This window comes from Rhinoderma darwinii, chromosome 2 (genome assembly GCF_050947455.1).
Source record: "Rhinoderma darwinii isolate aRhiDar2 chromosome 2, aRhiDar2.hap1, whole genome shotgun sequence".
Taxonomy (NCBI): Eukaryota; Metazoa; Chordata; class Amphibia; order Anura; family Rhinodermatidae; genus Rhinoderma; species Rhinoderma darwinii.
The window spans coordinates 60,173,649-60,188,261 of record NC_134688.1 but is presented as its reverse complement, the minus strand read 5'-3'; the positions used below and the strand labels follow the sequence as shown (position 1 = coordinate 60,188,261).

Sequence of the window (14,613 nt, the reverse complement as noted above, 5' to 3'; positions counted from 1 at the left end):
CATTCAAAATTGTACTCTACAAACTATTAGGAAACAAGAGTATCGTAAGACTTAGGACATACCTTTGTGCATTATCTGGACTACTGTGTTTAGTGTTGTATACAAGTAGATTTTATGGAAGAACTGTTCAAATACCATGTTAGGGCATATGAATGTAATAGAGGTGGTTCCCCCACGGAAAACTGTTACAAAGAGCATCTTTCACCCTGGGGGACCCGACACATCAAAGCATTACATAGAAAGCACACTGACTTTAATAGGCACCATGTTATGCTTAATTTTCCCTGTGGTGGCATTAATCCATTGGCGATGCAACCCTTTTTAGTTTTTTTCTAAAACTTATGTGTTGCCCTATTTTGTGACACATACTTTTTTATTTTTCCATCGATGGAGCAACGTGAGGGCTTGTTTTTTTTTGCAGGTGCCGAAATGTCATTTCCATGGGTATCATTTTGGGGTACATACGACTTTTTCCCCATTTTTAAGTGCTGTTGATCACTTAGGGTCCTACAGCTTGACACCATGTGATCAGCTAATCGTCGGGTGACCTTTCCAACAAAAAGGTATTTTCCAAAGTAGACAACCCCTTCAAGGACAGTAGAGTACAAAAAAATCAAGAAAAAAGCTTTAGAATAAAAGAAAATGAGAAATGTGAAAAGAAAAGCTTGCTGTGTTGGGAAACCTATCGTATAAAGGTTTGGTCCAATAAATTCGGGCAAACTGTAGGTCTTTAGGTCATTGAGGTCATAAAAGTTGTATGAACAATTCCCAGGAGTATTTAGGACAGTTAAAGAGTAACTAAACGTTCATGAAACTTCTGACATGTGTGAAGGATGGTTTATTTGCTTATATTCTCTGTATGAAATTACATTATGAATTATCAAGCAGGATGCCGAATTACTAAGAAATGTATTCTCCATTTTGTAATGAACTTTTCTCTATATAATTCAAAGAAATGTCTTATCATAATATGCTCTTCATACCCCATTGTAGCGGTTTGGCTGAACGCCCAGACATAAAGTGCAACAAATTCCCCCATGAGAACAAACCACTAACAACTGCCCATTATATGCTTGTCTCCAGGTGTTACCTGATGTCAGCATTTTAATGAAGAATTAGAATTATGTATTTTAAATATTCTTATGGTCTGCTATTGGCTGAATAAGAGTTAGTCACATTACCTCTGATTTGTTAACCTCAAGTCTACACCCCATTTGAATGATATTATTATAAATGAGTTTGGCAATAAACCCAGAGAGGAGTATTTTGAGCATACCAGCAGCGTCTGTGTGTTATTTCTCCTCTCTCGATATATATCGGTATGATATCTACTGATTAGGATGCTGGATAATGTGCCTGGCGTGAGTGTCTGTTGGAACACTCGTCTAAATTTCAGTCTAATATATTTTGAGCCATTGACTTCCACGACACATGTCATAGTGACATGTCAGAAGTTTTGATTGGTGCGGGTCTGAGCACTGGGACCCCCGCAAATCGCTAAAATAAAGTGGCAGAAGTGCTCGTGTGAGCGCTCAGCCGCTTAATTTCTGTTTGACTTTTTCTGGAAATCAATGTATCGGAGTATGGGCTCAATAGAAAGTCTATGTGCCCGTACTCCGCTACATCGGCTTTCCGGAAAAAGCTGAACAGAAACAAAGCACCCCAGCGCTCACATGAGTACTTCTGCCGCTTTGTTTTAGCAATTGGTGGGGGTATCACTGCTCGGAACCCCCAATCAAAACTTTTGACATGTCACTATGACATGTCAGAAGTTTGTTGAACGTTTAGTTACCCTTTAAGAATTTATGATAGTTTTGTCACATAATACAAAAAAGATGTTGTAATTTTTTTGGTGTTGCTTCACCTCTTCTACAATTATCATAATCTTAAGGTTATAACAACTGTATCCCTGAACTTAGCGTCTCATTAACTCATATAATAAAATGTTATGACATAAACTGATTATTGTTAGATTACCTCTATAAAATAGCTACTCAGTATGAAGCCTTCCTCTATTTTAAGGAAACTTTAATATTCAATGTGAAAAGTCTTGTGTGTGACAAATGTTACTGCTTGGCTTTAAGTTAGCATTGAATTATGTTTCTTAGCCCTGGTTATTGCCAGTGTATTGCTTTACAAGCACTGCCTTAGGGATATGATTCATGAGATTCAATTAACAAGTCCGAGAGATTAGCACATCAAATATGTTGAGTTTATCAAATTCAATAAAGGAAAATAATGATCATGATTGACTGTGATAGAAATGGCCTATGAAAATGTCAGAGTACTGGGTACAGTTCAAAAAGCACTTGTGCCAACATAAACCGTGCACATTGTATAAGATACAGCCATGTAAAAATGTCCAGGATAAACCATGTTAAGATTTTTTTTAACATATGTGGACATATCAATATTTTATCATCATTTAAATAGTATATAAATATAAAGGGGAAAAAAATTTTTGACTTTGTAATAAAACAAATCACAGATAAGCAATTTCCCTCTACATTTATCACTACTTTAAAAACTTAAAATCAGAGGCACCAGATCATCTGTAAATGGTTAGCGAGGACCTTGGAGAAGCGATGCCACAAATTTATCATCAAAAAGCAAAGCTAATAAACTCAGATACAGGGTACTGTAACATCACAATAGAACAAAGATTATAAATGAAGACACAGACTATTGTAACATTGTGTCATGAATCAAACCCAGGAACGCCTGTGTCCTAGGTAGTAGCTGTTCACGTTGAACTACCTGAAATGTGGGATAGCTCTGCTGCTGAATCTGTTGTCTAGTTTCTCTTGACTAAAATATAGAATACAAAGCGGGAATAAAGACAAACACTATTCTGAAATTACAAAAGAACACAACTTATAACTTAAGACACAGCCTATTGTGACACCATAAAAATGGAATACAGCATATAAATAAGGACACAGGCTATTGTGAAATCCTCAAATTAGAACACAGCCTTAGAATAAGGGCAACCACTATTATGACATAATCACAATTTGACATAGTGTAGGAATGAAGACAAGCACTATATTGACATCATCACAATAGAACTCAGTCTAAGAATAAAGACAAACACCATTGTTGACCTCATTATAATCAAATACAGCTTATAAATAAAAATAGAGGTAATTGAGGTATCATCACAATAAAGCACTGCTTAAAAATAACACACTGTCTATTGTGACATCATAAAAATGGAACACGACTTATAAATGAGGACACAGGCTGTTGTGACATCATCAAAATAGAACTCAGCCTAGGAACAAAGACACACACTATTGTGACATTATCAATATAGAATGCAGCCTACAAATAAAGACAAACACTATTGTGACAAACTTACTATAGAACACAGCCTAGGAATAAAGTCAAATAACCTCTTTCTATACACAGCATGTACATGTCCACGTTTAATTTCATTGTAAACTTTATGGTTATCATTGCGCACAGGACATATAATAAAATTAAAGTCTAACAGATTATTTGTGACTAAACCCATAAAAGATAGACCTTGACATCTTGAAATGGCTTTGTCTTCTGTGGGACCTTTAGGTTTTTTCTATTCTAGGGGCCCATTATTGGGCCCATTATACTAATTCTCTTGTGGGCCAGTCCAACCCCGGACACCATTAATTTCAGCATGCCCCATGGTGCACATCTGTTATTTGTCATGTACAAATTTTCAATTATGCCAATGACTTCACTCAGCAGTAAGAAAAAAAAACCAACATGGCAGATTGACTTCCACAGATATCTGCCTTCAGTCAGCAAATAAGTCAGAAAATGGTCTAATTCAGAATTTACGGACAACTTAAATCTTTAGTGCACGACCACAAGAGCCAACCACCACTCCTCTGCCTGTAGTAGGAGGACTGATAAGCTATGCCTCTTAGTGGAGCTCCGCTTCCTTCAGTTATCTGTCAGCCAAAACTGGAAGGGCTCCGGAGGAAATAAAGACCTGTGTTCTCTGCAAGATTTCTACAAGACTGTTTGTTTCCAACAGTGTGGGCAAGTTTATCTCTTGTTTACTTTTATCATTTATTTATAGGTTTAGAGTTCCTTTAAGATTAAATGTATAGTAAATATTCACTTCATTTTGTTAACTTAGGGTCAGGGATGTTAACCCCTTATGATGAGTGACAGATATATCCATCACAAGCAGGTGCTAGTTCCCACATCGTGACTGATATATCCATTACTCTGATCTCGTGGATACTGCCACTGTACCTACGAGATCAGCGGAAGGAACACTGCTGTTATACACAGCCAGGCTCCTGCCGCAACTGCTGGAGTTGGATAGCTCTCTGATTGTGTCAGTTTAACCCCTTAGATGCAGCAGTCAATAGCGATCACGGCATCTAATGTGTTTCACAGAGGGAGGGAGATCCCTCTGTCACCCCATCGCACACCCACAATGCGATTGTGGGTCCCTTATGGGTTTCCATAGCATCGGGGGCCTAACAAAGGCCCCCAGGTCTGCCTTTAGCAACTGCCTATTAGGCCCTGCCAGAAGCAGAGCCTAATAGATTGCCTGTCAGTTTTACATTGACAGCCAATAATGCTTTGGTATACCAAAGAATTATATCTGTGAAGTGAATATAAGTGAAGTCCCCTAGTGGGACTAAGAAAAAAAAAAGTAAAACAGTTAAATAAAGTTTATAAGAAAATAAAAAAAGATTGCTGTAAAAATAAAATAAAACCACATTTTTTTTCCATAAAAAGTTTAAAAACAAAACAAAACACATTCACATATGTGGCACCACCGCGATTGTAATGATTTGAACAATAGAGTTAACACATTGATTAAACTGCCTCGTGAAAGGCGTCCAAAAAAGCCACAAAAAACGGCAAAATTCCTTTTTTTACATTCCCCCACAAAAAAATTAAATAAAAGTTAATCAATAAGCCACAATAGTATCAATGAAAACTACTCCTTGTCATGCAAAAAACAAGCCCACACTTGGCTACATCGATGGAAAAATAAAAAAGTTACGGCTCTTGGAAGGCGGCGATGCAAAAACAAGTAATTTTTTTAAAAGGGTTTTTATTCTGCAAACGTAGGAAAACAATTAAATCCTTTACATACTTGGTATCTCAAAAATCGAGTCTACCCATAAAATAAAGGTAACATGTTATTTAAGCCGCATAGTGAATGGCGTAAATTTATAACGTGAAAAACAATGCTGGAACAGCTGTTTATTTTTATTTCCCTCCTAAAGTTAATAAAAGTTAATCAATATTTTATATTCCTCCAAACATGGTGCAATTGAAAAACACAACTCGTCCCGCAAAAAAACAAGCCCTTATACGGCTATGTCGACGGAATAATATAAAAGTTATGACTCTTGGAATACGGCTTTGAAAAAAAATATATAATAATCCTTGGTCCTTAAGGCCAAAAAAGGTGTGGTCGTTAAGGGGTTAAGAGATGAAAAAGCGACCAGCATGACTTTAAGTACGGAACGCACCATGAACAGCGGTCAATTCCCTTTCCCCAAACAACAGTAAACCTGCACTTAGTCTTTTTTTACTGTAATGTTCGACATTTAAAACTTAATGATCCAGAATTTTGTGGCTTTGTATTTAGTTTATGTAAACTGATCGACTTTGATAAAACACAAAGGACAATAAGGAAGAACTACAGCATTATTGATAATACATAAAAACGTGATTGCCTCCTCAATTCCACTACAGTGAAGAATAAAACTTAAAAAGAGTTGTGCCTAGCAGAATTCTGTTATATTGCAGCTACTTGTACTGTGGAAGAGAACATAATATAGGGTAACCATATTTACCAGCATGGGAATCCCAGATTATAAGACACTTTAAGCCCCACCTTTGAACACCTTCTTCAAATGTCCAGCAACGCTCCTTTTCAATGAAAATTAGTATGGGCCCTGCACCTTTTGTGGTGCCAATACTGTTGAAAAGTCTGGGAAGCATAATGTTATATAACTAGGTAGGCCACTATCACACACATAGGCTGGATAATAAGTTAGAGGTTCTGCTCATAAGTTACTGATTAGTAGAATATCAGGTACTGATCAGCATAATGTAGTAAGATAGTTAAATTCTTTAAAAAAAAAAAAAGGAGGCGGGCGATTAAGAAAAAAAAATGTGTAAATTAAAACTAATATTGCGCCTAATGGGTTACAGGTTTGGACTAGCCTACAGGAGTACCATAGGATTCTCTCGTGGGCCGAGTGTGTGATAAAATATTTAGTCCCCGATATAACAGATACTAAGGTTCAGCAGTAGATAACCCATTTGGAATTAAATTTGGAGCCAGTCTCTTGCCACTAGGGTCCATTTCTTATGGCATGATTCACAAATAACCTATTCGACCTTATTGATAATTTGTTTCGGTGTGTGCAATTAGAACAACAAAGATGAAGATAAAATTAACAGTGGATGTACACATGTTCTGTATAGATGGAGGGTGGACCCCTTTAGAACCCTCTCCTCTGGTGGGCCCAAGGAACCCCAGTCCAATGCTCGTAGCTGATCAGATTGGAATCGTGGTCGACTACCACGCTAATTCAATAATTTAGATTGCAGTGCCGTATCAGGTAAAATGTGTCCTGTGCATGTGGTAGCATGAAATCGCATCGCAACACAACGCATGACATAAGACTTTGTGGAGCCACCCTGTATGAGACGTTCGAGTGGTTTCAATCAATTATTTATGGGAAATAGTTTGAAAAAAAATACAGCAACTCAATGTCTATGTGTAACTCCCATCCAAAGGCAGGTTTGAAAAGAAATAAAGAAAGCGCTAAATGAACCTTACCTTTTTAATAATAAATCTCCCCTATTGTCTTTATAGTTCCACATACAGATCATCAGTGGTGTTGTAGCTTGTCTATTTCTTACTTTTGCTTATAGGATAATTTTTATGTACCTCCTTTATGTTACTGGATATATTATATAAAGACAATAGGTGTCATAGTCATTTTACTGTTAAGTTGTAATAGATCTAAATTTGTTATTGCACGGTTTCTTTTTGTGCACTTTGTTGGACTTTTTGGGATAGTTGCAAAACGTTGTTTCCCATGGGGAAACATTTAGGTTGCGCTACTCCTAGATTTTACCTAATTTATGTGTGATGAAAGGTTGACGCATTAAGTTAGCCTTAACCAGATAACAGTTTATAGACTAATTGGACCACAAGCTTTTAATACATATACTTGCTTCCATGTAACAGCTTTCACCTTCGCAATTTAGTGTTTTAATTGTCTCAATGCGTCTAAAATAAAAAATTACGCAAGTTCACAGACGGTCTTGACTACATTTTTTTTTACCATTTCTGTACCTACAGCTCCTATGCAAAACAATGCATCTGCATGGTAACAAACTACAAACAAACCCTTTGAAGTCTGATTCAAGTTATACTCCCTGCCATCCGACTTCTACTTCTTGCTAATATACATTCAGTATGTTGGCAAGTAGTAGAGATGGAAGTACAGGTAGAAGAAAGTATAATTACAGGATCAGACTACACAGGGCTTGTTTGTAGTCTGTTACCTTGGAGATGCATAGGGCTGCATAGAAGATGGAGACACAAATGAATGTGATATTTTTAACTTGCTTAATTTTTCATTTAAGATGCATTGGAGCAATAAAATAATTGGTTGCCAAAGGGGACATAGCCTTTATACTTTCGGCTGACTGGCTGATATAGTTCATGTTCCAAAATGCAATATTATAATCAAGCTCTAAATGTTAGCTACATACAACAAAAAATTATGCAAAAAAAATAAAATGCTTTATAACTCCAGGGTCCTAAATGATCTGTGGCAGGCTCATTTAATGTAATGCAGTATAGGAAAAGCATGTCTGGTATAACTACTACCAATAAAAACACAGCGAACAAGTGAAACAAACAGCGGATATGTGGAACAGTTATGTATAAGAACAATGTGACAAGAGACCTTTTCATATCCATATCATAAATCTATAGGTTCCACTTATATAACAGCAAAGTGCTAAGTGATACCTTGAAACAAACATGAATACGTTTAAATGAGACTCGACACGATTTGACTCAAGGGAACATTTCCTTACCATTTTTAATTTCTTATTATATAGACAGGAATACTTTACAGAGTCGGGGAAGGATTGGATGGGCTACAAAGGTTATATTATAAGATCGGATTGGAAGGTAGAGAATCTTTTTCTAATGCAAATTGAATTCTCAGATGAGCGTTCGCATGCATTACTTCAGTTATCGACATTGCAAAACATGTCCAGAGGAGACAAGGAGAAGCAATTCGCAGCACCACAGTCAAAGTATAAAGAGATTTATATTCAATATTCCAAATGACAACTACATCTCTGATCTGCCAAACCTGCAGGCAATTAAATAAAAAGTGAACTAAGGATAAAGATAAACCTATCGAAAATAATTAAAAATCTTATCAACAATCACCAAAACAGCATCAATGTATTGTTTTGCTTTTTAATCTTAATTTAGTCTTTTTTGTGAATACCTTTAAATTATTACATTTATAGAATTAGAATTATCCAATAAGAACATACACATATCAAGTATTAGTGCAACAAGTAATAGGGTTGTCTCATAAAGTTAACCCTTGTTCATATGTTGGTGGGTTCCAGGAGCCAGACCCATGGGGATCAGCTGATTGGTATGCAGCTTTTTTTTTTAGAGACATCAATTTTATTCTGTAGCCTTTATAATGGTGTTAGGGTCGTCATTATGACATGAACCAGGGCTGCTATATTCAGTTTCCATTGGACAGTCCCTTTCCACACTAACATTTTACTTGACATTATATATCTGAATTAAACTGGTTATGCCTTCAGAATAACAGGAGATGGCATATTAAGACATATGGACATCACAGAGGAAAGCCTGCAGTTTGGGACTCCCTCTATTAGCTGGAGTGGAGAGCCACTGCATAGAGAGACTCAGCACGTCCTTGTATTACTGGTGACCCATGGACTTCATTACATGAAATGATAGAATCTTAAAGGGGATTTCTCACATTTATGAAATATCCAGAGGATAAGTTGTAAATGTCTGATAGGTGGGGGTTCTACCTCTGAGACTACCAAAAATACTGAGAATGTGCATGGCAACTCCATTTAGTCTCCTCCTGCAGGCTTGGCTTGCAAGACGCAGAGGTTGGACCCCACCTATTAAACATTCATGACATATCTTGGGGATATGCCAAATGTGTCTAAAGTGGTAAAACCCCTTAAAATAATAGCTAAACTTTCTAAAAACTTTTGATGAAGATATATGAGAAGATTTATCCACCATCTGAGACACCCACCATCACTGAAATGAAGGTCCAGAAGCTCTCAGAGGATCGCTCTGCACCTTCAACTGATCAGCGCTCCTCTTTATGATAAAGCCAGTGTAGTGTCCATGGCCGCAGACTACCGTTCCTACTCACCTCTCGGCAAGCCTTGGCCATGAATCTGTGAGTGCTGGCCAGCATCTCATTCCTAGGCAACGCCAGCACTCACTTCTGCTCCGCTTGGCACTGTCCCATAGGGTGGACATGAATTATATTTTAAATTAGCCCCAATCACTCTGGACTATTTAAGGGGCCCTGCCACTTCACTCCCTGCCTGAGCGTTGTTAGTTATTCCCATGTTAGTCTTTGCAAATGGTCCCTCAGTGTTATCCTGTTCCCAGTGTTCCCGTACCCTGCTTCCTGTATCCTGTATCCCGTGCCGTGCTTTGTTCCTGAGCCTGTCTAGTGTTGGAGTCGTGTCCTGCTGCACCTACTGCCGTCCGCCACGTCTGGCTCAACTTGCCGCACCTACTGTCGTCTGCCATGTCTGGTGCAACCTGCTGCACCTGCTGTCATCCGCCACGTCTCACGCAACCTGCCACATCCAGCCCCATCTGTGCTAAAGACTCTGCCACTTTCTGGACTATTCAAGTACCCTTTTGCTGGTCTTTGTATTGATTGGGTGCCCTGTTGTTTGGCCAGGAGCCTCCCAGCTACGACGGTGTGGCCTAGTGGGTCCACATACCCACGGACCGCGACAGCCAGGCTCACATAGAACATCTATGAGCCAATTTTCAGCCTTATAAGGAGCATTGATCACAGACAAAGGTGCGGAGTGATTAGCTGAGAGCTTCTGCATCTTCGTTTCAGGAATGGTATGGGTCTCAGTACTTGGTCCCCTACCAATCAGAACGTCTGATAAGTCCCTATAACATTTCAAATGTTTTGTGAAAGTGCAGTCACTCTTTAAGTGTAAAATTTTGTGTTGTAAAACCTTCATGGGGTTGGTAGACTACAATTTGATAAATGAAATATGAAAGTTCTCATATTTGAGAAAATTTTGTCTTAATTTTGTTTTCTTCAATAACCAAAGTTCCACCAGTATTACAGACTGTATCTACAAAAATCTGTAACATATTCTACATAAATGTTATTCTTTAGACTTTCACTATTTAGATGGTCCCACCAGTATAATAATCGACTCAATTAACATATTCAGAAAGATAACCTGCTAAAATATGCAACAAAAGTTGGCACAAGTGAATCAATTATATGTCCAGATACACTACCAGGATTTTATTGAGTCTTCACTAAAACCAAATACATTTGCCTTCATATAGGCAAGTCCATAGCTGTAGGGGAAAGAGGTAGCAGTTACACCTAGGTCCTGGTGCCTGGGAGGACCCTAAGGCCCCTCTGCCACAGAAGAAGAAACCAGTATTTTAAATGGTACATCGTTAATTTTTTTTGCATTGGGGCCTTGGAGCTTCCAGTTACGCCAATAGGTGTCTCCACCATGAAGCTCAAAATTAAGTATTGCTTTGCACTTTGTCATGAGCGAGTCATCAGTTCACAGATTTCACTACTCCATTTATAGAACTTCATTTTTAATTTGCTAAAGAAAACATTTCTGCTATATACAATGTCTTGCCTAACAGGAAAATATGTCATACATGTCTTGGCTTGATCATGGAGTTAGCATGTACACACTAGAACATCAACTATTTCACATAACAGAATATTGTGAACTTACTGTTAGTTGCCCTGTTGTGATCGCTCTGGACGCTCTCATTAGACTGATTGCTTGACAGTGATGACACACTGGAGCTCCGGACAAATCCAAAAGCTGCAAGCTTAGCTGCTGGCAACCGGGAGTAGCCAGGGGGACGAAGGCCAGATTGGCAAGGCTTTGGAAGATTTGACTTTGCGCCATTTGGTATAGAACCTTTTTTAAGATCCTCTGTGAAAAAAAAATATATATATAGTTGAAATGTCACTAAATCTATTACCAAAAACTAGATTGTTATCTCAAGTGGTCAAAAAATATCTACCAACTATTCTATAATAACATCCTTACCATAGTAGATAAACTGTAATTCAGACTGTAATGGGATTGTCTCACAACAACAATCCCTTAGCTGGACTCATCCTGGATATTTATTATACGGCTGCCACTTATTTGAATGGTTGACATGTAATACTACATTTCCCCCGTAGCAGCTGCTGTAGGGGAAATATATGGCCAGCCACAACGTTTTCAAACACTATGTGCACTTCCCCAGGGGGCATAACTTCTATCACCCTATGACCACATGATGTAAATTAGAGTTGTGAACTCTCAATTTGTCATACTTTAATCCATGTAATTTGGAGCGTTAACTCCTCCCTCTATAATAGTCATGCTAGCATGGTGATTATATTCCTATAATGGTATAATTAAGGCATATTAAGTTTTTTTTTATGTCGGATTCCATACCACTTTATCTAATCCTCCTACACTGTGCATTCGCTCAAAAAATGGCGGCACACAGTGTAGGAGGTTTGAACATTCAACCCCCTCCTTTCTCCTGGCACTAGCCAGGATAAAGGAGGGGGGATTGTTTGAGTGCACTAGAGCGAGTGTGTCTTCTCCAATTTTGCAGCATAAAGCAACGAGGTTGCTTTACCACATGCCAATGCTGCAATTTTGTAAATTGCTCCCTCTAGTGACCAGCACATGGAAATGTTATAAATTAGAATCTAATTTATAATATTTCCTGACTTGTGAAAAAATTAAAAAAATTAGAACAATGTGAAATCATTTATATACTAAAAGTTTAGCAAAATAAAATAATATTTTTTTTCTAGCGACAAATTCCCTTTAAATAGTGATTGTAGAGGTTGAGACACCACGCCCAGACAAAGGCATTCCTGCCAAAATGTGCGTCGGGGCTCGCGCTATCCAGTGTGGTCTTAGTTTTGTAATGTGTTGATGTATTTTTGTGATCTGTACCTGATTTGATATAGAGACTTTCTGATGTGGCACTTTACCGCTTACGCACTTTATTACTTTTGTTTTGAATATCTGAGGGATTGTCCTCTATGAACTTTCTATGATGATGTAAATTGATCCCTGGATGGTGTCCCTTTTCTGTTGTGGGACTCATTTTTTAATATGGTACGTCTAAAACGTTATCAATTTAGATAAACCTTTTTAAATACAGTAGTTGCTTTTGCACTTCAATTCATTGTAGGGTAACATAATGGTAATGTGAAGTGTTGCCGGTAATTGCAGGGCTCACACGCTGCAGGGATTGATTCTTGTTTGTATTTGATCGCTGTTTGTTACATATGCCCTCCGCTGTTTTTAGGTTAACCCCCCCTTAAGCATGTCTGTGAATATTTCTGACAAATGGTGCCCAACTGAGCACCATACAGTGGCACACGGAGTCTCTATCGCCATAGAGCCTAGGGCCAGTTTAACAATGCCGTATTATCGCTGCAATATTTGAATTATGCGGCAATGTTACAGCAATGTGCAATTGGCCTAAAATATACTAAACAACAAAATATATTGTCTATACATAGTTTTTGTGATTAAAAATAGGAAAAACAATATTTCCTGATGGAAATGGTAAAAATAAAAAAATAAAAAGACGCTACAATGCCTATACAAGTATTCACGACAGTGGGTGGACGTCTTCATGTTTATTGGTTGACAACATTGAATTACAGTAGATTTAAAGAGGCTTTTTTTTGTTTTGTTTTGTAATAAACCTTTATTGAGCAATCAATGTAAAACATCACATTTGTACACAGTCAGCAACGGTGTACACAGTCAGGCAAGTCCCATTAGAGAAAAAGTACAATGACACTGCAAGCTCAATTTTTTCAATAAAAATAGTGAAAGTTACAGGAAATAAAATACAAGAGCAGAGAAAACAGAAAAAACAACAGAAACATGCACATTATTTTAAAACAGCTATTTACAGCATTTTTGAACTTTTGGGTTGAAAATGAGCTGTGGCATAATCCCTTTTAGGCCCCATTCACACTACAAGGATACTTGGCCGTGGACGGCCGTTTATTCAACGGCCGTTACACTGCCGCGGTAAGAACAATAGACCCCAAATGGGGCTATTCACATGCCCTATTTTTGGCCGTTCTCCTGGCCCCCATAGATGTCTATGGAGCCGTGTAAAGCACGGTTGTCACTTGCATGTGATCCGAGTGACGGCCCTGCTTTCTGCTGCTCGTTCATTCTCACCTCCTCACAGTGCGAAGTGCATGTGAGAAGGAGGAGATTTTTTTGCTGCCACAGCCCCCTTGTAGATGGCGCCCCCTTACGTAGATGGCATACCCCCCTGCCGGAAAGATAGCGCCACTGTAGCTCCCTGTAGAAGCAGAATCCCTCTAATCCCCGGCCACAGTGTTGCCGAAGCAGTGGCCGGGGATTCCGCTCCAGTAGAAGTCCCTAACTTCACTGTCCATATATGGATAGCGATGTCAGGGACTCTCCTGGAGCAGTCCCCTACTCCTGAAGCGGAATCCCTGCGACACTGTGGCCGGGGATTCCACTTCAGAAGTAGGGAACTGCTCCATATATAGACAGTAATGTCAGGGACTTCTCCTGGAATAGTCCCCTACAGTACTGTGGCATTATCTACAGGAAGAGGGGGTGTCATCTATGGGAGTGCTATGTACAAGGAGGCTGTGTGGCACTACCTACAAGGGGGGTGTGGCACTATCTACAGGGGGGCTGTGTAACACTACCTACAGGGGGGGGGCAGTGTGCCACTAACTACAGGGGGGGCTGGGTGGCACTATCTACAGGGGCCTGTGTGCAGTATCTACAGGGGGCTGTGTGGCAGTATCTACAGAGGGAACTTTGGCAATATCTAAAGAGGGCAGTGTGTTGCATTATCTACAGGGGGGCAGTGTGTGGCATTATCTACAGAGGGCAGTGTGTGGCATTATCTACAGAGGGCAGTATGCAGCATTAGCTACAGAGGGAAGTGTGTGGCAAAAAATGTACAAATTAAATGAATCAGTTTTTAAAACGGATGCAAAACGGGTAAAACTTGGCCATTAAAAACGGAAACACGGCTTGGAACGGAACGAATGCAAAACGGATGCAAAACGGCAGAGAAAAACGAAGGCCTTATTCACACGACAGGGTTTCCCTGCCGGGTGCCGGCCGTTCATAAATCGGCCAGCACCCGGCTGCATTAGGAATAATAGACCCCTAATGGGGCTATTCACACTACCGATTTTTTGACGGCCGGGAAAACCGGCCGTCAAAAAATAGGACATGCTCTATTTTCGGCCGGGTACCCGGCCGCCCGGCTCCCAT

General features: G+C 39.0%; 1 protein-coding gene across 2 annotated transcripts in view; it reads right to left on the bottom strand.

Annotated features, from left to right (window-relative positions):
* The window catches only part of MTUS2 (microtubule associated scaffold protein 2), a 578,616-nt gene that overhangs the window by 327,007 nt on the left and 236,996 nt on the right, over window positions 1-14,613 (bottom strand). For both annotated transcript variants that reach the window (XM_075851678.1, XM_075851679.1), the window contains exon 4: window positions 11,035-11,241. In XM_075851678.1, the coding sequence (XP_075707793.1) occupies window positions 11,035-11,241 (207 nt within the window). The remainder of the gene's footprint in view (window positions 1-11,034; window positions 11,242-14,613) is intronic.